Source organism: Branchiostoma belcheri, unplaced genomic scaffold, assembly GCF_001625305.1.
Source record: "Branchiostoma belcheri isolate BF01 breed outbred unplaced genomic scaffold, Haploidv18h27 scaffold511, whole genome shotgun sequence".
Classification (NCBI taxonomy): domain Eukaryota; kingdom Metazoa; phylum Chordata; class Leptocardii; order Amphioxiformes; family Branchiostomatidae; genus Branchiostoma; species Branchiostoma belcheri.
This window is the reverse complement of record NW_017804145.1, coordinates 12,926-34,428: the sequence shown is the minus strand read 5'-3', so window position 1 is coordinate 34,428 and position 21,503 is coordinate 12,926. Positions and strand designations below refer to the sequence as shown.

Genomic DNA, 21,503 nt, shown 5'->3' with positions numbered 1-21,503 from the left:
CCTGCAGATTAAACCTGCATTTCCCCTCTGGTCTCTCAGTCACTGACGAAAGCTAGTGGATACTAGCTGAAACGTCTGACGTTTTCAAAATCATATCCAGTTGCTTGAGTAACTGATTTTTGGCGTATCGTATTACCTGGATGTCTAACCTTCAACGACGGATCAGATTTATATGGCACGAGGATTTGCCATACACCAAATCATTAAATTATTGAAAATGAATTATTATAACAGTTCCTTTATATGATTAGTCTATCTGTTGTGGTGGGCCAAATACTAACGGAAAGGCTATACATGTTGACAAATAACTTGTACTTGCAGAAGAAAGAATAAAAACGTTCCCAAACAAAGAGACGTACCACTGAAAGACATCGCTGATCAGCCAGTGGCAGGTGGTGCTACAAATGAGGCATTTGATCCAGAAAATGACAGGGATACATCTGTAAGCATTTTCTCGTCCTAGGATATTATAGCTGTGTGATTTCAATTACACTTGCCTTTTTAATCTAATCTTTTGAATCAGGCTAGCTACTTTTTCACTCATCAATAAAGATGCATATCTATGTTCATGACCCATTCTGTACTGAATTACACATTTTCTCCTCAGGTATTTGGGCTATCAAACCTCACCACAGTTGAAGACGTACAGAGGTTTCTAATCGACAATGACCTCCAAGAGTGTGCAAGAGCATTTAGGGGTATGGGTAGCATTGTTATGATATCAGCTATATGTCTCCAAATTGACAAGTAAAACAAAATATAAAACGCAGAATTTATAGAAGTATTTCTTGTTTGGTAATGTGACAACGTCGTAAGAGATTTAGTGAGGTATATTGAACATCCATAATATATATAAGAGTTGCTGACAGGATACATAATAATGCAATTTTGGTGAATCTGCCAATATTGACTTCTATGTATGTTTGGTTTACAGAGAACGGCGTAGACGGAAAGGCACTGCGCCATCTTGATGACGCAATGATGAAGGACCTTGTTCCTATGATTGGACCCAGAGCACGACTTAAAGCTGTGCTACAGGAACTCAAAAGTTCAGAAATACTACAGGTATGCTTTGCTATTGTTTCTTTGTTTGCTTTCCTGTTTTCATTCTCATTTACATCACTTCTCCCACACAAGCTGCAACGTCTGGTTTGCGGTTACAGGCTTCGTCGGATTCACCGATCTCGACCCTGAACTTTTGGGAAATCCCTCGGTCCAGTCTAAAGCTGGGCAGACGGCTGGGTAGGGGCCAGTTCGGGGAGGTTCGTCTCGGAGAAATCCGTAACCGACGAGTGACAACCACTGTGGCTGTCAAGACTTTAAGAGGTATGTAAAATCAACCGGTCTTTACAATGCCTTCTTGTCCAGTCAAATCATTTGTCAAGTGGTAACTAACATCTGATTTTCTCACAAATACACTTTCTTTGCAAAGTTAACAAGTTGCCTTTAGGATCATTGTTTTGGGTTTTGAACATTCTGTACAGTCAGAAATATCTATCTAAAAGTATGTAGCTACCTGATATTTTGTTGATGCCATCATTATTTACAGAACATACTGTTTGAATTTGTTAGACTCTGCATCTGATAGTGACAAGAAAGACCTGCTGGGTGAGCTGGAGATCCTGGTGACTGTAGGTCGTCATGACAACATCATCTCTCTGGTTGGAGCGTGCACAAAAGGGGGTAGGTATTATTACAGTATTCTCAAGTTGTGTATCATACTTAGTTTCACTTTAATCAAAGTCTCATTATTTCGTATGTAATAGCTATTAGCTGTTGACTAATACAGACATAGATACTCGATCAAAAGATATCCATGGTCTTCTGATAAATCCGTATTTTCATCCATATTTTAGGACCTTTGATGATAGTTGTTGAGTACGCCCCTAATGGCTGCCTGAAGGCCTGGCTGAAGACTAACTCTGTTGAGGCCAACTCGGAGTACCAAAATCAGCCTGTTCCGGTTCTTGACCTTGAACAGCTCATCCAGTTCGGCATCAATGTAGCAGCTGGAATGAGCCACCTTGCAGCCGTGCAGGTAACGTATCCAAACAGTCATACTGTTTTTTGTAATGAAAAATTGTAATATTTATTTTTTACAGCCCTACTAGTCTTTTATTGAATGCAATGGAATCCGTTGATCCTTTGTTTATAATTTATTCATTAATTTACTTTTCCTTTGCGTGTTCTATGTCCTCTCATATGTATTGTTTTCTATGTCGGTGGCGACCCAAAAATACGTTATACACTTGAGTGTGCCGTCATCACCATGTCTTGTCAAATGTCACATTTAAAAAACACTCATTGTACTCACTTGGTAGTCAGAAGACATCGTAACTGTCATGAATGGCTTTGCTTGGCAAACATGATAATGATTGATAACGTCACACGTTGAAAGCATATGTCCTTCATGCAACTTTTTATGATAGGAACACCTGAGTGATAATACAAAACTTTATGTGATTTAATCAACCCTGTGTTACGAAATCCTCACCACAGTGTGTCCACCGCGACCTTGCAGCAAGGAACATCCTACTTGGAAAGAACCTGGTGGCCAAGGTGTCTGATTTTGGACTGTCCAGGGACATTTATGAAAGTGAAGAATACGTGAAGACTACACAGGTAATTATAAGGGCTTTGGGTGATGTAGCTCCCTTCAAGTATTACAATCTTTGACTAGACATAAGTACTAGTGTTCTACAACTTCATGTGATGATTGAATTACATGGTATTGTTATGATGGTGGTATTGTTATCTCAGACCAAGCTCCCGTTGCGGTGGATGGCCTATGAGTCACTATTCTACAATGTGTACACAACTCAGAGTGACGTGTGAGTATAAGGATTATTTTACCACTTATAATAACCATCTCTTAGTTTTTGGAATGTACTAGAAATTATGCTGATTAACATATATTATTTTGCGTGACAGCTATTTTAGACATGTACAAAAAATATCACTTTCAACCAACTATATTCAATTATGCTTGGAAATTTCATAATTCAAAATTTTGTGAGAGTGTGCAAGTATGGAAGGCTAAGAGTTTTCTAACTTGTTTTGTATTCTGTAGATGGTCGTTTGGTGTTCTTCTGTGGGAGATTATGACCATGGGTATGCATATTTTATATTTTTGATATCAATATGAAATCTTTAGATCACAACTTTGTGTTGGATTTTAACTAACACATGACATATTTCTCCTTTCGTGTAGGGAGTCTGCCATACGAAGGAATGAAGGGTAAACAGATGATGGACATGATCAAAGATGGCGGCCGGCTGGAGAAGCCGCTGTACTGCCCAGATGAACTGTAAATATGTCTTAAGCAACATCTCAAATAAGATGTGTTGGTATTACTAAGACAAATTCTACCACTTGTATCACCGAGTATTGCTAAACATGAACAACTTTTTCTTTGTAAACAAAACACTTCACAAATACACCTGCACAGCTTCGCCTTGATGGAAGACTGCTGGACGACTCTGCCGGAAGACAGGCCGACCTTCCCTCAACTGAAAACCAACCTGGACACGATCATTCAAGCACACAAGGTAACAGTCTGTTTATATATATCTGTGCTCTGCGAGTCGTATTATGCCTGCTTCTTTCCATTCTTAAAGGAGATGAAGCTTCGACATGTTGACCTTCTTTTCGACATATCCACACTTGCTTGGATGCCACCCGTGTCACATCTAGTCTAACATATATATCAATAGTATCTGAAACTAACATATATATTTCTATGCTGCACTTTGTTCTGTTCATATGCACTAAACTACCTCTTTTTGTTCTCGTCAGCCGTACGATTCACTACTTCATGAATAAGAATGAAGTCGAAACCAAGAAACCATGCTGCGGTCAACACTTGTGTGGTCAACAGATGTATTTGCTTGGATGTCAACTTTCACATCTAGTTTATATTCCTTCGAAGTTTGAATATTTTATCATACATAACAGGAGTAACATAACAATTGCTAATGAAACACATACGTGGAGTTTTATATCAAATTTCTTCCACACTCCTTGGAAAATAACTACCAGATTTTGGTATTTTTATGCTTTGACTGCGTATGTAGAATATAGGTGTGCCCTGCATTGGATTGACAATTTTGAAGAGCCTTGATCATAATACATTCATAGTACGACTACAAATTTATGTATATTTAATTATATTGTAAATGTACTTTGGTAGGATTTTGTTTCGCAAGTAAGTCGTTAATGAGTACTGTATTTTCTGCACGTCCAATATTTCCATATCTAATGAACTTCAGGCCGTGGATGAGGTTTCTTCCTAAATTGATATACATGCATTAAGCGAATTCTATATAGCTGCATACTTGATTTTGTACTACTGTCTTGTATGTTGCTAATGGGGGTTTAATAAAACACCTAAAGCACCTATTGTTTGTTAAATGTCTTGTTTGAATAAATCTTAAGTGTTGTGTGATACACGCGCTCATATAATAGAGATACCGACTCTGGCTGGGGTGACATTGTGCGACAAACGAATCAATATGTATGTTTGCAAGCAAGTTATAATGTCCACGAGTAGAGATTGTACTCAATACATCTATCTACTAGAATATCCAAGAAATGTACAATGTATATGCAATGCTATTTTTGGTGGTAATATTTTCTGTATCCAAGTTGATATTTTCTGCGAAATAATGCCCATACACATTGCTGCTCAGAAAGCACGTCAAAATAAATTACGTTATTGGTGCCCTTAGCTTGGTAAAGTAAAATTACACAGTAAACACTTTTACACGTACACGATTTGCTTAGAATGCGCCGAAGCTCACAACAATATAATTTCTCCATTCACCGGTACCCGCTTCTTTTGTTTTCTGACTTGAAAACAAGATCACACCATTTTGGTCATATGCCAATCATAATATACTCATATATAAGTACCCAAACAGTTCAAAATTTTTTCTTGTTACATTGCAATGTTAATTGTTTGAAATGCTAACTAGCTTAGTACGTATACATGTATAGTTGATTTTGTGACTCCATTTGGGTGTATTTTCTTTTTTTTATATTTCCCGCCCTCTCCATATATGGAGTATTGGGGCCCATGGTGCTTACTCATGTCAAAGTGGGTGATTGTGTTAATATTTGACGAAGTTCACCTCGTCACTGTTTGCTCTGTGTCGAAGCGCACGCGCACCACACGGACCACAGAAGGAAGTTAGTCCAAAGTTAGGGGAACAGCGCAACAAAACTTCCTCCATGTATTTAACCTGGTATTTTTCGGCGGATAGATGTAATCTTGGCTCCTGAAATCACCATGGGAAGGTCATGTGGAGTAAATGACCTCAAACTTCACCGATGCCTAAAAGGAGCAGTTTTCATGTTGTTGATCATTACTGCATTCACAGAGATTTCAGCAGGTGAGTGGAAAGCGTAATTGACACAGAATTACACGCACGTATCTTTGATTCATGTTAAGCCAGAAATTGATATAAATGTGGTGGATGTACTGTACGGGTAGAATGCTGTTGCAGAGATACACTTAGCTTTACACTTCCCTTTATTTCGCTATCTGCCTTAGGGCAGCGTAATTATAAGGTTGTAGGATTTAAGATCACCCTCCATTCAGATGAAAAGAAAAGCCTGATCGATGAGGGTGCCCGAATGGGAAAAATCACAATAACATGATTTATCACACACCTTTCAACATGTCACCGTACACGTATTTGTCCATTTGTCAACCAATCAATCTATCAATCCATACAAAATATGAAGAGACACGTTTTAGTATAGTATTATATTCATTACAAAAAATGTATCACTGTTGAGCATTAACTGCAGGGATACAGGTAACACTAATAGCATACTGAAACAAGTTCCATTCAGATTTCACAGACCTGTTTGACCTCCATGAAAGCAAAGCCTTGGCTGCCCATGATGACGAGCTGATCCCCGGGATCACTCCTGAAGAATGTGCCCAGAAGTGTCTGGAAGGAACCACTGCTGTACCGGAGGGGGAGTGTTTGTCGTTTGACTACAGGAAGGTTTCGGGAGGGAGATGTCAGCTGAGTAGAGATAACAAGGACACAGCTGGGCTGACACTCGATTCTCACAGTCAGTACGACCATTACGAGATGAAAGGTCAGAGAGTGCATTGTCAACATAACAATGAGAGCTATATCAAAGTTTGACATCAAATATATGTGCATGGAAGGATATTTAACATCACTACATGTTTGATGGTCATGTTTGACGTGAAATTAATGTTGGTCCGCAATGTGTAAAGGCAGCGGCTTCGAACATTACATATTACTGGTGGATCCTATCTTTGCTCGGTATGGTCATAATACACAGGAAATACTTCAAAGCGTTTTGGTAAATAAAACTAATAATCGCATCACAATATATGTATATCATTTATTACGCAATTGTGTTATTTTTTTTTTACTAATTCAAACGCCTATGTGTTGCAGATATAGTCGGTTTCTTCGCAGAACACGCTGATCAGACCCTAGGCGCCCATGACGACGTTATTGTCCGCCCTGCGACTGTGAATCCCCGGACATGCGCACTGCGGTGTCTGCTGGGAGAAGGGAGCCTCTTAGTTGGGTCTTGTCTGTCCTTTGACCTGGACAGTCGGCCGAACAGATGCATGTTGAGTAGAGACAACCAGAACACAGCCGGACAACCACTGGATCCCAACACAAGATTTGATCACTACCAACGGAACGGTAGGTTCAACTTATCTAATATAGTATAAGCTTAAGTATAAGTATGTATAAGTATAATATTAAAGGTAAAACCACCGATGAAGCTTGGACATCCAAATAATAAAGTACTAATATCCGCCACCCAGACGTATTAGATACTGTCTGCCAAATTGATACTGTCCAAGTTGATACTGTCTTTGTACCCACCAAAGATCTGCTTGGAGATTAATGAATTACACCACTGGTGAAAAGTAGAGGATGCTACTTCAAATGGCTGATAGTTTTCAAAATCTATACATGATGCTTGAGTCACTGTTTGATTGTACATATCACTAAACCTTCTTCTTTTGGACCACAGAATTCTGTATTCCCGACCCCTGCGTTCATCTCCACCAATGGTGCACGAACCAAGCAAACGGCTTCACCTGTACATGTGATCCGGGCTGGGAGGGAGACTCTTGTGACACGTACACAGGTATGCAGCTGTTCACATAATGTATCATGAAACAGTAGCCAAGGCATGTTAACGAGAACCTTGTGAATTTTGAACAGAATGTCATCATTTGTTTCACATTTTAACTTTGATTCCACACTTTTTATGTATTCTGGAACCTAAAATTTAATGCTATACTATCAATGCATTGCCTTACATTCTTATTGATAGATTATCGTGTGCTATGACTGTCTTAAAAATCATATTACATCTTCCCCAGGTACCATTACGCCACAGAACTGTGCCGATCTGTCAGCCATGGGAGTCCAGACCAGCGGTACCTATTATGTCGGCCACCCTAATCCATTCCAAGTCTCCTGTGACATGGACACTGCTGGCGGTGGGTGGACGGTCATACAGCGGCGCCAGGACGGGACGGTGCCGTTCGACAACACCTGGGACGTGTACGTGCAGGGGTTCGGTGACGTAAATGGAGAGTTATGGTTAGGACTTGAACACTTACACACCATCACCACACCGACACAGAACGAACTGTACGTGTATTTGGAAGACTGGGAGGGAAACTCGCGCCACGCTCGTTACAGCACGTTTTCTGTGGGAGATTCTACCAGCGACTACCAAGCAACACTGAGTGGGTACATGTCAGCAGATAGCGATGTAGATGACGACCTGACTGCGACTAGTAACAATGGACGCCACAGCATCAACAGTAGAGGGTTTGCTACAACAGACCACGGTGGTTTCAGTAGCTGTGCAGTTGACTTTGGACAAGGTGGTTGGTGGTATCCCACAAGTTGTGGCCTGGCCTTGTTGAACGGACGGTACTTCACGACGTGCTCCACTACATCTTCCTGCACTAGTGCCAACGGTATCGTCTGGAAATCCTGGAAAACTTACAATTATTCTTTGAGGAAAACAACTATGATGATCAGGCCGGGCACTTCACCACGTGAGTGTCAAATTAATTATTCCTATCTACAGGATATCATAAATAGTTATAGATGAAAGGAAACACATAGTGAAAAGTTTTAGAAACATTGGATGCTTCAATTTCAATATGTTTCACTTTTTGTTGATATTCTTATTTCCACAGCCTCTTCCCTAAACACATGTCAGAATGGAGGAACCCTGACGCCAGGCATGTCAGGAAGTGGTATTTACACCTGTACCTGTCCTGCAGGATTCGGAGAGACGTACTGTGATCAGGGTAAGGGACATTCCATTTATACATAACGTGTGGAGAAGGGAAATATTTTTTATATTTCTTGCACTCTTGCCTGGTAGAAAGCTACCCTCCTATGTAGAAGCAATAAGGTAAAAATAAGGCTTCGATAGTTTTATCAAAGCAAAGAAAAGATGGTTCAGTCTATAATTGTTTCGATTTGATGATGAACATTTCATTTTAAGAACTGTCTTTTAGTCATCATCGCAGACTAGTACGGATTATATCTGTATAGAACAATTGCAATATGATTGCCCACATTTTTGTCTTTAGCCTGTACCCCTGGAGAGTTTGGACCCGGCTGTACCAGTAACTGTCACTGTGCAGACGGAAGTTCTGTGTGTGACGTCATGACTGGAGTCTGTAGCAGTGGAGGTTGTGCTGCAGGGTGGGAGGGAGACAGTTGTCAGACAGGTGAGTTCATATTTGTGATATATATGTATAAATGTGATTTACCATAACGGACTTATGAGGCGCTGAAAAAACTAAATATCTATCAACGTTACAGTGTATGCACCGCTACATGACATCGGAGCTGTGTGGAGAGCGCCATCTGACAAACAATGCAGGTTCCTGGAAACTACGCATATAAAGTGGAAGTAACTAGAAACTAGACAGTAACTCTTTGTTCTGTATCCCACTCCAGCTTGTACTGCTGGAACATTTGGGCAGGACTGTACCGGTACCTGTCACTGTCTGAACGGAGATTCCGCCTGTAACATCCAGACTGGAGCCTGTACTGGAGGCTGTGCTGCCGGCTGGAAAGGAAACGACTGTCAGACAGGTGATATATTCTAAACTAGTTTGTTAGTCAACCATACTGTGGTGATGCTTAATGGTAAAAAATTAGGCTGTTCTTTTCATGTTAGCTTTATTGGTGGCAAACGCCTACCTAAAAGTACAGCGCATCGAGCTACTGCAGTGTCAACAGTATCTCGATTGTCACTTTTTTTTCTTTTTCTTAATACCTCAACATCATCAGCACACTTAACATATAGTTATGCTGATTTTAAAACCGTGAAAGATACTCGTGCAAGCTCTGCTAGTCTATTATTTCAGCGAATTTTGATATAACCTTATCCATTTGATTGGAAACCCACGAGTCATTGTGATTGCCTGTTTTAACTACAATTAAATATAAACCACTTAAAAAACGCTCCGTCACAGTTGTGCCAATTTTGCAAAATAGACATCTTTGAATTTTAAAATAGATTTTCCTAAAAAACAAACCGCGCACGCTGAGTTTTTTTTCGGAAATTCTGAATCTGATGAATTTCAGAAAAAAGAAAATAAATAAAATATTAAGTGATACAGACTATCATTTATAACCTCAAACTTGATTTCCTATAGCCTGTGATTCAGGTGAGTTTTCAATTTCCATGTAGCGTGTGAGTCAGGAGAGTTCGGACCCGGCTGTACCGGTACCTGTCACTGTGCTAGTGGAGGTTCTGTGTGTAACATCCAGACTGGAGTCTGCTCTAGTGGAGGGTGTGCGGCTGGGTGGAAGGGGAACGACTGCCAGACAGGTGAGTGCCTTTGTGGTCTTTTCTAATAAGTAATCAACGCATGTGTGTAATAATTAATGATTTTCCTTGTCAATACATCGCCAGTTATCATACCATGTGTAAGTAGCCCAACGGAGTTTGGTTCCTATCGTTATTCATGCTAACTTGCTATATTAAAACCAAATAACCTTTTGTACAGATGTCTGCAAATCATCTCGTTACGTTTCAACTTCAGCTTGCGCAGCCGGTGAGTTCGGACCCGGCTGCACCAGTACCTGTCACTGTGCGAGTGGAGGTTCTGTCTGTAACATCCAGACTGGAGTCTGCTCTAGTGGAGGGTGTGAGGCTGGGTGGAAGGGGAGCAACTGTCAGACAGGTAAAACATTCACGATGCTTCGATTTGCATCATTCGTTTACGTGCTAAGTGCTCATAAATGAATGATTTTGCATCATTCAGTTATGAGCACATAGCACGTTGACAAAACTTAATTTAGCAATCATGACTTCATTTTTTTAATACACTTTTATTCCAGTCTGCGCCGCCGGAGAGTTCGGGCCCGGCTGTACCGGCACCTGTCACTGTGCGAGTGGAGGTTCTGTCTGTAACATCCAGACTGGAGTCTGTTCTAGTGGAGGGTGTGAGGCTGGGTGGAGGGAGAACGACTGTCAAACAGGTAAGAAGCGTTTCCTTGATCTGATAGTTTGAGCGCATTTGACAGTCGAAACCTTCTTGAACAATCAGGTCCTCATTCTATGCTCTTTCTTTCCAGCCTGCACTCCCGGAGAGTTCGGACCCGGCTGTACCGGCACCTGTCACTGTGCGAGTGGAGGTTCTGTGTGTAACATCACGACTGGAGTCTGCTCTAGTGGAGGGTGTGCGGCTGGGTGGAAGGGAAGCAACTGTCAGACAGGTAAAACATTCACGATGCTTCGGTTTGCATCATTCATTTACGTGCTGCTAAGTGCTCATAAATGAATGATGCTTCATTTCGCATCATTCAGTTATGAGCACTGAGCACGTTGACAAAACTTAATTTAGCAATTATGACTTCATTTCTTTAATACACTTTTATTCCAGTCTGCGCCGCCGGAGAGTTCGGGCCCGGCTGTACCGGCACCTGTCACTGTGCGAGTGGAGGTTCTGTGTGTAACATCCAGACTGGAGTTTGCTCTAGTGGAGGGTGTGCGGCTGGGTGGAAGGAGAACGACTGTCAAACAGGTGAGAAGCAGATGATCGGTCTTTGAGTTAGTTTTGACCCAATATACTGACTAATAATACTTATAATATGTTGACGAATTCGGAGATCCCATACCACCATGCATATGAGTTTTTATATTTTCTTTTATTTGTCTCATTGATCAGGGAAAAAGGTCACAATTGCCATAATCTATTCAAATGTATAGTTATAGATTTGTATATGTGCTTACACAAAGAGAATGGGAAGGAATGAATAGTTATAAACTTTTTTTGACGAAGCAAAAATATATGTTCCCTTTTGAGCTCATGAGACATCTTTTCGCGTTGTTGATGGAGCTGGTTTCAGTGGTCGTGAAATCTACAAAGTAACTGGCAATTTCTCAATAACGAAAATAACATCTACGCGTCTACAGTCTGCAGTGCTGGTACATACGGACATGACTGCCAGGAGAATTGTGGATGGTGTGAAACCGGAAGTACTTGTAATGCTGCTACTGGCATCTGTGAGTCAGGGTGTCAACCGCCATGGGATTTGGATATGTGCAAAGAAAGTAAGTGATGACTTCGATTTTCTCAGTAGCTCTTTTGCCTTGTACACGTAAAGCGCATTCATATATATCAAACGAATGTTGCACGTTCTTTAGAACATTTGAGTATAGATATATGCGAACTGTCTTTCTTTTGCTACATTCCAGTTCTTGCCGTGGTAACAGAACATCCTGACGACCTGAGCCTACCTCTCAACCATCCAGCCACCTTCGCATGTGTCAGTCTTGGCGATCCTCTCCCAACCCTCACATGGTATCATAATGACGGCGTGGTTTTAAGTGGAGAAAATATCACAATCACTACCACACAGAACGCTACTACACACACAGTCAGCAGTACCCTGACCATTAACACAGTAAAGCGAGAAGACAATGGACAGTACCATTGCAGGTCCAGGAATGGCACGAATTCAGACGTGTCACAACAAGCAACTTTAGCAGTGCTAGGTACATTCTCATACTTACACTCTATACCTTGTATTTTTTTCATTAAGTGTAATTTGAAATTCATTACATCTTTGTATCATAACTAACAAAGACTAAAACTTCAACTTTCATATTATTTTTTCAGAGCGGCCAGAAGATGTTACAGTCAGTCTAACTTCCCCTAGCTCCACAACACTGCAAGTCGCATGGACAGTTGGGTTTACCGGGAACCTGGACATTAACGCGTCAGAAGTGAGTCACAAACGCAGTGACGAGACGTCGTGGGGTCCATGGGTACCGACAGAATCTACTGGTACAGAAGGAACCCACAAGCTGACAGGCCTGTCGTCTGCAACGAACTACTCGGTAAAGTTCAGGGTAAGAAACTTCCAGGGATGGAGTGATCCCGAAGAAGCAAAGGGGACAACACTAACAGGGAATGCACGTGAGTTTAGAATGTTTCAACTACTCACTATTGCCGTGAAAGTAAATATTTTGGGTTTGGTTTTGTTTAGAATCTTTTAAATTCCACATACTTCCCATGTCATACATTCATTGACAGTATCATGGACGTTGAATGTGTGATCATTGTTGATGGCTAGATTGTTAACAACAAGAATGTCGTTCTTAGTGACTTCTAGATTCACAAATGCAATTATCACTACTTGTCGTCCACCATAAGAAGCCATATCATTGCTTACAAATATTGGATGGACTTCCAATCTCTTAAGGATATGGCAAAATATGATTTGTACATGAGTTAATAATTCCTACTCCTTTCATTGATGAAGACAGTTTAGAGAAATGTATATGCGCTATAGGAATACAATAGCGCACCAAAATACATCCCATGTCATATACCCACACAGCATCTACGTTCTCACTTGGAGCGGTAATCGGAGGAACAATTGGAGGTGTTGTACTGCTGATATGCGTGGTCGCTGCCATCCTTTTTGTCTCGAGGTACGTACCGTACAGTCAGCAATTTTACACACAAAGGAAATAATATACATTCATGAGCAAGTATATTATCTACAGACTCGATGTCACTGACTAAAATGTAGCCGCCTTGAGATAGCATTTTTGAATACATTGTATCAAAAGACTAGTTTCCTCTTAAAAGATTAAGTACATCCAAGTTTATTTACACGGATTAGGTGAAATAGACGTGCTAGCCATCACAAATGAAAAACTTGTTTCTGACAATCTACCGCATGTGTGTCATCGTGATTTATCTTCACTTTCATTGTTGTTTCATGAATACCTGAAAGAAGGAAGAAAGGTCCTAAGCAGACGAATAAAGAAGATCTTGGACTAACAGACATTGGAGATTGTACGGAGCCACACGGCAACGGAACTCTGAATGAAGCATTTGCCACCGAGGATGATGTGCAGAAGGTTGGAAATAACGTCTTTCATATTGTTGGCAGAAATATATCTTCCGCTATGTGCTTATATGCTAGATGTTTACGCAAATGTATCATTTGTGCTAGGATTGCAGACGACTGTCACAACTGAAGACTGTGCGAGACGTCAAGATCTTTCTCGAAGCTCATGATTTGAAAGAGCTCTCTACTTCATTTGAAGGTAAGTAGAGAAGTAATCAATTCAGGTATCTTTCATGCATATTCTTATTACATCGTGATTCTCAACCTGTTATGTACGCAGATGCTAAGTTTGACATGGTCTCTATTAAATATATAGAAAATGACGTTGACGGCAGAGCACTCCGTAGTATGAACGACGCCATTCTGAAGGACCTGATCCCAAAGGCGGGACCTCGAGCAAAACTGACAGCGCTTCTTATGGAGCTGAGGACTCCAGGCAAGCCGGTAAGTAATTTCGTTTATTTATCTTATTTCTGCTTTATTTACCCTGGATGGCCCGACTCCATTTCGTATCACTGGTTTACAGTGGGGCTCTGAAAGACATACATAACAGTATTATTCAACAAATGATGTACAAAATATACACAGACCTAACAAACTATAACGTTAATCCATGCACCGTCCACCATACATTTTGTTCTTAGTATCATCTAGTATCAAAAACATTTGTGACACAAATGAACCACAATACACTTAAGCTTGGATCTCCATTCACAGGTTCACCCAGATGTTCCAACATCTAATCTGAACTACTGGGAAATCCCTCGCGCGAACCTGAAGCTCGGAAAGCGGCTTGGCAGGGGCCAGTTCGGCGAAGTACGGCTTGGAGAAGTTCGGAATCGTGGAGTGACTAAAGCTGTTGCTGTGAAGACACTCAGAGGTTAGATCTTAAACTAAGAGGTCCATTGTATGTGTGTATGTCAATTCCAAGTGAGCGGCTACGAAAGAAGAACGGCAACATGCGTACTTCATCATATTACAACAAATATGTACAGATAGGAAGTCTAGCTTAGATTTCAATTATACAGTGGTAATGCAATCTTTGTCTTTACTAAGTGGCCATGTATACATTTTGCGTTTTATCTTTGAGAACAGACTCAGCATCAGACAGTGACAAAAGAGACCTCCTGGGAGAATTGGACATCTTGGTTACCGTCGGCCAACATGAGAACATCATCTCTCTGGTTGGAGCATGCACAAAAGACGGTAAGATCATCAGACTGTAATTACATTTGGAAAGAATCAAGTAATGTTCCTAGAAATGTTGAGAATTATAATATCGTCTGGACAGCTTTTGGAGAAGATATCTGGTAACTGGAAAATTTATTAGAGTGTCAACCTACTGATAATAAAGTTCTTCATATCAGCAAGCACACGTTGATATTTACAGGCCCTTTAAGTATCGTTGTTGAGTACGCCCCTAACGGATGCCTGAAGGACTGGCTGACCACCAATTCAAACGAACTCAACACGGATTCTGACTATCAGAACCAACCGGTGCCTCTGTCTCATCTCCCCATGGAACAACTTGTCAAGTTTGGCATCGATGTAGCCAGTGGTATGAGTCATCTTGCGGCTATGCAAGTACGTTGTCTAAACAGCATTGTAATTGCTTCTATTCGTGTTATTTATTCTTCAACGGGAACAAAGTACAATGATTACCATTAGGACAATCAGAAGAATCAATCAGAAGAATCAATTTCTATACGTTTATTGAATAGATAATAAAGATCTTTTAGAATGTCTGAACATCCATGTCCTTTCAGTGCGTCCATCGTGATCTGGCGGCTAGAAATATTCTTCTGGGGGAGAACCTTGAGGCTAAGGTGTCTGACTTTGGACTGTCCCGGGACATCTATGAGAGTAGTGAATACGTGAAGAGCACAAAGGTGGGTATATACTAGTACCACGTAGCCTGACGTTCTTCCAACAGACAGAACTGACCAAGCAAAGTATAATTATAAAATGAGGTCTTGAAGACTTTCCTTTTTTTACTAGAATGGACTATTTCGTTATAAAAATGATACTTGGTAAGTCATAAAGAGCTTAAATGTGCCCTACAGCAAGCCAAATGTAGGCAACATAGTAGTCGCTGTACTCTTGGATTTTAGCGCTGCCTTTGATGTGGTAAACCACAGGGTGTTGTTGGCTAAACTAAACAGTTATGGATTTGACAACTCTGCCATTAGCTGGGTCAAAAGTTATCTGACCAAAAGAACTCAAGCCGTCATGGTGAATGGAAGTGTGTCATCTCACAGAGAGAGCTTGAGTGGGGTTCCACAAGGGAGTTGTTTGGGTCCCTTACTTTTTTGCATTTATACCAACGATCTGCCAACAATTGTTACACAATGCAGTATGGAGTTATATGCCGGCGACACAACCCCATCCGCTTCTGGCCCAAATGCTTCCATTGTACAAAACAAACTGCAGTCCGAACTCACAAATATACACAATTGGATTAAAGAGAACAAACTCATACTGAATGTAGATAAAACTAAATCTATCATCTTTGGTAGTCGCCACAAGCTAAAGCACAACCCCAGCATACAGCTTTCATTGGATGGCAAATTGATAGAGCAGGTAACTCAGGCAAAATTACTTGGTGTCCTAATGGACCAGCACTTGACTTGGACCCCACACATTGAAAAAGTGTTAAACAAGATGACTGGTGCCCTTGCAGTACTAAGGAGATCTAGAAATCTCCTTTCTGAAGGACCTTTAAAGACTGTAACTCAAACATTAGTCTTATCTCACATGGATTATTGTTCTTGCTTGTTGTCCACTGGCCTACAAACATCCTTTAAAAAACTACAGACCTTGCAGAATAGGGCTGCCAGACTTGTTTTAAATGCACACTACACAGACAACACCAATGATATGCACAGGAGACTACAATGGCCCACAGTTAAAGAGAGACTATACACTGGTACACTCTCCATGTTCAACAAACTTTTAGCAACTAAGAAACCTGAGGCTATTTACAAAAGATTACAAAACGTCAACAGCACTCATGACCACAATACTCGTTTTGCAAATGGTGGCGGTTTCAGATTACCTAAGCCTAAGACAACCGCATTAACACGTACTTTCGTATACAGATGTTCCAAATCATACAACTCCTTCCCACCACATATGAAATCGACTACACCTTCAAATTTCAAAACACAAATCACCAAGTGGATTCATTCTAAAATTGACAGAACTAGGCCTTTACAGTACTGGTGGTAAGCATTCTTAAACCAAGTCTCAGATTAAATGAATTTGTAGGGGTAATTAATTAAACTCATACTGTTGTAAATAGACGTTAGTATTTTCTTAGTGAAGTTTGGGTTTTAAAATTATTATCAGGTGGCATCTAATTTGTTAATTACTTATTGTTATTATTATGATTTGCAGTTCTGCATCCACTTGTTATTTATTTATTGTTATTATGATTGCTGTTCTGCATCCACTTTGTTATTTACTTTTGTTATTATGATTGCAGTTCTGCATCCACTTGTTATTTATTTATTTATTGTTATTATGATAAAATAACACAGACAACACAAGTGAGTGAGTGATAGCTGTTCTGCATCCACTTTGTTATTTACTTATTGTTATTATGATTTGCAGTTCTGCACCCACTTTGTTATTTACTTATTGTTATTATGATTTGCAGTTCTGCATCCACTTTGTTATTTACTTATCGTTATTATGATTTGCAGTTCTGCACCCATTTGTTGATTTACTACTGTTTATGGTTTGCAGTTTTGCAACCTCTTTTTGTAACAGTTTTTGTTACATTAATCATCCATGACCTCTGACCTCTCCCCGTTCACTTAAGTTCAGTTTTCAGTTAATGTTGTGTGCGTTATGTTATTTTTTTTATTAAGACTCACACCTTTTGTTATGTTGGTTTTACTTTCATGTACATTTGTTTTGTTCTGTTCTGTACATTTGTTTCATTGTAATTTTGCGACTCCAGGAAGAATAGATTTCATGTAAATCTAATGGAGATCGAATAAACAAACAAACAAACAAAAAAATGAAAGGACATTTAATTTCAGAGCAAGTTACCTCTCCGATGGATGGCATATGAGTCCCTGTTCTACAACGTGTACACATCTCAGAGTGACGTGTGAGTATCATTCATGTTTTGATGTATGTACCATTAAACTGCCATGTGTAACACTATCAAACGAAAACGTGTGTTGAGTTGCAAGAGTTAATAATTCCATTAAACAAAATGCCCTTTCCACCTATTATAATTCCTTGCGGTCGTTATTAAGTTGGTTTAAAAGAAACCTCCATGCGTCAGGGTTGCGTCAGGGATAATGAAAAGGTTGTGAACGTGTTACACTTATTCAATTTATCTATATTTTTGCTACCTTTAAGTACCTCATATTCAGGTAAAACAAATCATGTTCTAGTTTATTGGGAAAGCACCTAGCTGGATGCATGTTTTGTGTTTTATAGGTGGTCCTTTGGAGTCCTTTTTGTGGGAGATCATCACTCTTGGTAAGCCTGATTATTTCGCAAAATCTAGAAATATGTTTATGTTTTTGATATGGAGACGTTAGTTGTGCAGAGTAGACGTACTGGATGGACGATGGGTGTCTCGCTACTCTGCTATTCTGGAGAATATTATATTTGACAATAACCAGTTGATGATAGTTGATAATATTGACTGAATATCTATCAGCATAATCATAAGTCATTCCTCGATTTCACCTTATTTCTCCAGGCAAACAACCCTACGAAGGGATGAACGGCAAGAGAATGATGGACATGATCAAAGATGGCGGTAGACTGGAGAAGCCCACGCCATGTCCGGAGGAGATGTAAATAATGAACAGTTTGATGTCCTTCTTCTGTCCTAATCTAATGTAGTTTGCTTAATATTTCATTTGAAATTAGCTTATATTAAATGTTTTGCACTTGTGTATATAAAATATCATCATGATATTGTTTGTTTATGGTCCATATCTAGCTACACAATAATGACCGCCTGCTGGAATACCTTACCCGAAGACAGGCCGAGCTTTCCTCAACTGAAGTCAAGGCTGGATAGGGTACTACAAGACTTCCAGGTGACCATCTTTGAAAATTGTTATTTCTGCTGAAAATGAAGACACTATTAATATCAGTAAACAAGTCTAAGTATTGAATTTACTTAAACTCATTTGTTTTCTGATATAGCCATACACATCACTGCTGAAGTGATAATAGAGCACCACCGGGTCTGCTAACTTCGACTGATCTGATCTATGCATCGAGGAGAAAAAATGTCAACCTGCATCAATGGGTTCATGATGCTGGCCTTAAACCTCAGCCTAAAAGATCGTTCGTTTAGATGTGGTAAAGCATATTGTGTAATTCTGTCATTATTTCACAGTTTTTGTCATACACCTGCTCTAAATACTATTTGTTTTAATTGTCATTAACAGTATTAGCTTTAATTGTCATTAATACTATTACTTTTAAGTGTCTACTATTACTTTTAATTGTCATTGTCATTAATTTCTAATTGTATGACTGGAGTAGGTCTGAGGCACATATTTTACGCCACATGGTTAAATCGCCATCAACATCCATAGGAACAAAATAGAATATTAGGAATCTACGAAGTGATCGATAGACGCTATATTATTCTGTAGTGCTTTTATTGTTATTGAATGTTTCTGTTTATTATTCGCTTTGTAACTAAGTCTATGAGATGGTTCCAAGACTTGTAAATGTATTGCACTAACAATCTAAACAAGAATTCATACATCCATCAAATATGTTAAGTTTTTGTAAATGTTTTATTTGTCTCATTGATTATGGAAATAAGGGCGTAATTACCACAATCTGATTAACTTGATGGTTTCCTAAACTCAAATTATAATCTTTTGCTTGTAAAGTTCCTATTCTTTGGTAACGTTTCATTTCTACATGTCCTTATTAATTATGCAACTGACCTCCCACATTAAAATGATACATGCATATTGATATTAATCTTACACATCACACGGTATAAAACGGACCATTAAGAAACCACACATTAATTATGCAAATTAGGTCATTATTCACATTATGGGTATCTGTTGATGTTCAACCTGCCATGGACTACATACATTACATGAATGAATGTACTATTACAGAATTTCCTCCTTAGAAATGCAAATCAACTCATCACTTGCATTATTGAACTTTAAACATGTACATGTACTCTCTCTAGGCTACCTACATACCAAAAATGATGAAAATACGTTGTTCCTTTCGAGACATATCCGCTTTAAAAGACTGCTGCTAGAGGTACAAAACCCACATCACTTATTTCTGACAGGATATGCTATCTGTCACCAAAAAGTCAACACCAAAGCATGTTCAGGACAAAAGACAGAAAAACCGGAGGTTCTGCTGCAGTACCAAGGTCATCCACCAGGAGGCCCGTATTTGACCTTAACCTTTGTCTTCCTACGAGTAACCAAACATCGTCATAATCAATATAGGCCATCTGAAGTTATAATGACTACAAATGTGCAGCCCCCCCCCCCCACACACACAGATAAACTATAAACAATACCTCCATGTTTCAAGGAGGTAATCAGACCAACAGTGTCAACAACATTGTCGTTAAAGGACATGCTCTACGTCTATGCTTCACATGACACAGGACAAGAGATTAAACACCTGACGAGGTGTGGACTCATATATTACAATGATTTAAGGTGAAAGGCTATTATTTGAACTTGTTACCTCTGCACACAAATTAAATACTTCAATTCTTTAATTTCAGATCCATAGAACAGTTTTACAGTTTTTGATTGGCAAGGCAAACATGGCGGTGTATTTGATGTACTCGTAATGATTGTCGAGTGGGTTGAAAGTACTCGTTTTGCGTGGGTTCGTTACTTAGCATTAAACGCAAAGCGACAGAAAGTGTTTTTTTATAAAGTGAAATCATCAATTGTGGAGATATCAGCCTATCAAAAAAGATATAGGCCCAAGGCCTTCACTAAAAAAACGTAGCACATCCGTTTGACAAAAAGGTTCCTATACGTAAATAATTCCGCTGAGTCACTTAAACTTTGCACATACGATTTGTTTGTCTTTAGCAGCACATTGTATTGGACTTGCTAAGAGCTAGCTTAAATGACCCTTGTGTTCTTTTGGTGATTGTTTTTGTCAGTGCTAATTGTTTGGTTCTAACATGGCGGAGCTCTTCTTTGCCATCATTATTTGTTGATTTGTTGTCTGAAATACTGTTGTTTTTTTTATAATTATGCAGGTGTACGGATCTATCATCCTTCTAATAAGACTTAGTAAGACTTAATCTAATAATAATGATAAAGAAGCTTTGTCAAGTTGATGAGATTGGCGATATCGATAATCGATATAGATAACCGTGCCTTTCATGTGGGGTGAATAGGACGGGTGGGGTCAAATTCACACATTGATTTTCATTGCTCTGTCAGTTGCCTTTCGTCCATTTTTCTTTGCGTAACGGCAATAGGCGAGCTTGAGGATCCCACCCACTATACTATTCATGTACCAGTAATTTCAGTATAGAATCATGTATAGAACCAGTATAGAAAGTATATTTAGGAAAAGAATTGTATGAGGTGGTGTGTTTGTCTAAGTCTATTTGTTGTGGACTTGTTTTACTTACGTTGCGTCGTCATTATTTGCACCGTGTCACCGCACAGGCGCACTGGACCGATCGCAGGAGGAAGTTAGGGCCGAAAAAATAGTGGCAGGGCACAAATAATTTTTCCTGCGTTTTACTAACTGAGACAGGAAGCATACCGAGAGTGAAAGTGTTATGTGATCACCTTACATCAAGATGGGAAGTTTCTGCGGGATTCTTGGCACCAAGCCTTGCCCGTGTCTTACAGGACCAGCCGTCGTTGTTGTAATCCTCTGTGCTTTTACAGTCACTGTGGTTTCAACAGGTGGGTGCACGTCACATTCTGTACAAGGTTAAGATTGTAAAGTGTCGTAAAGTAGTAGTTCCTTTGAAACAGGTTGCAAACCCGTGGGATATGAAAATCCTCCTGAGAGCTTCAGACAAGTCCTTGATGTACGGAAGGACTACCAAACCCTCGGACTTTGTTCCT

At 39.7% G+C, this 21,503-nt stretch overlaps 1 protein-coding gene and 2 pseudogenes across 1 annotated transcript in view; all 3 read left to right on the top strand.

The window, feature by feature from the left end:
• The window catches only part of LOC109480616 (hepatocyte growth factor receptor-like), a 5,798-nt gene extending 1,834 nt beyond the window's left edge, over positions 1-3,964 (top strand). The window contains exons 7-18 of the mRNA XM_019782844.1: positions 322-442; positions 608-698; positions 935-1,065; positions 1,164-1,326; positions 1,573-1,683; positions 1,857-2,038; positions 2,500-2,622; positions 2,761-2,831; positions 3,071-3,111; positions 3,212-3,308; positions 3,450-3,549; positions 3,797-3,964. Of these exons, the coding sequence (XP_019638403.1) occupies positions 322-442; positions 608-698; positions 935-1,065; positions 1,164-1,326; positions 1,573-1,683; positions 1,857-2,038; positions 2,500-2,622; positions 2,761-2,831; positions 3,071-3,111; positions 3,212-3,308; positions 3,450-3,549; positions 3,797-3,823 (1,258 nt within the window). The 3' untranslated portion in view covers positions 3,824-3,964. The remainder of the gene's footprint in view (positions 1-321; positions 443-607; positions 699-934; positions 1,066-1,163; positions 1,327-1,572; positions 1,684-1,856; positions 2,039-2,499; positions 2,623-2,760; positions 2,832-3,070; positions 3,112-3,211; positions 3,309-3,449; positions 3,550-3,796) is intronic.
• Positions 3,965-5,288: 1,324 nt separating this feature from the next.
• Positions 5,289-11,107, top strand: LOC109480614 (annotated as a pseudogene).
• A 390-nt stretch (positions 11,108-11,497) lies between these two features.
• LOC109480613 lies at positions 11,498-18,624 on the top strand (annotated as a pseudogene).
• The last annotated feature ends 2,879 nt before the right edge of the window (positions 18,625-21,503 follow it).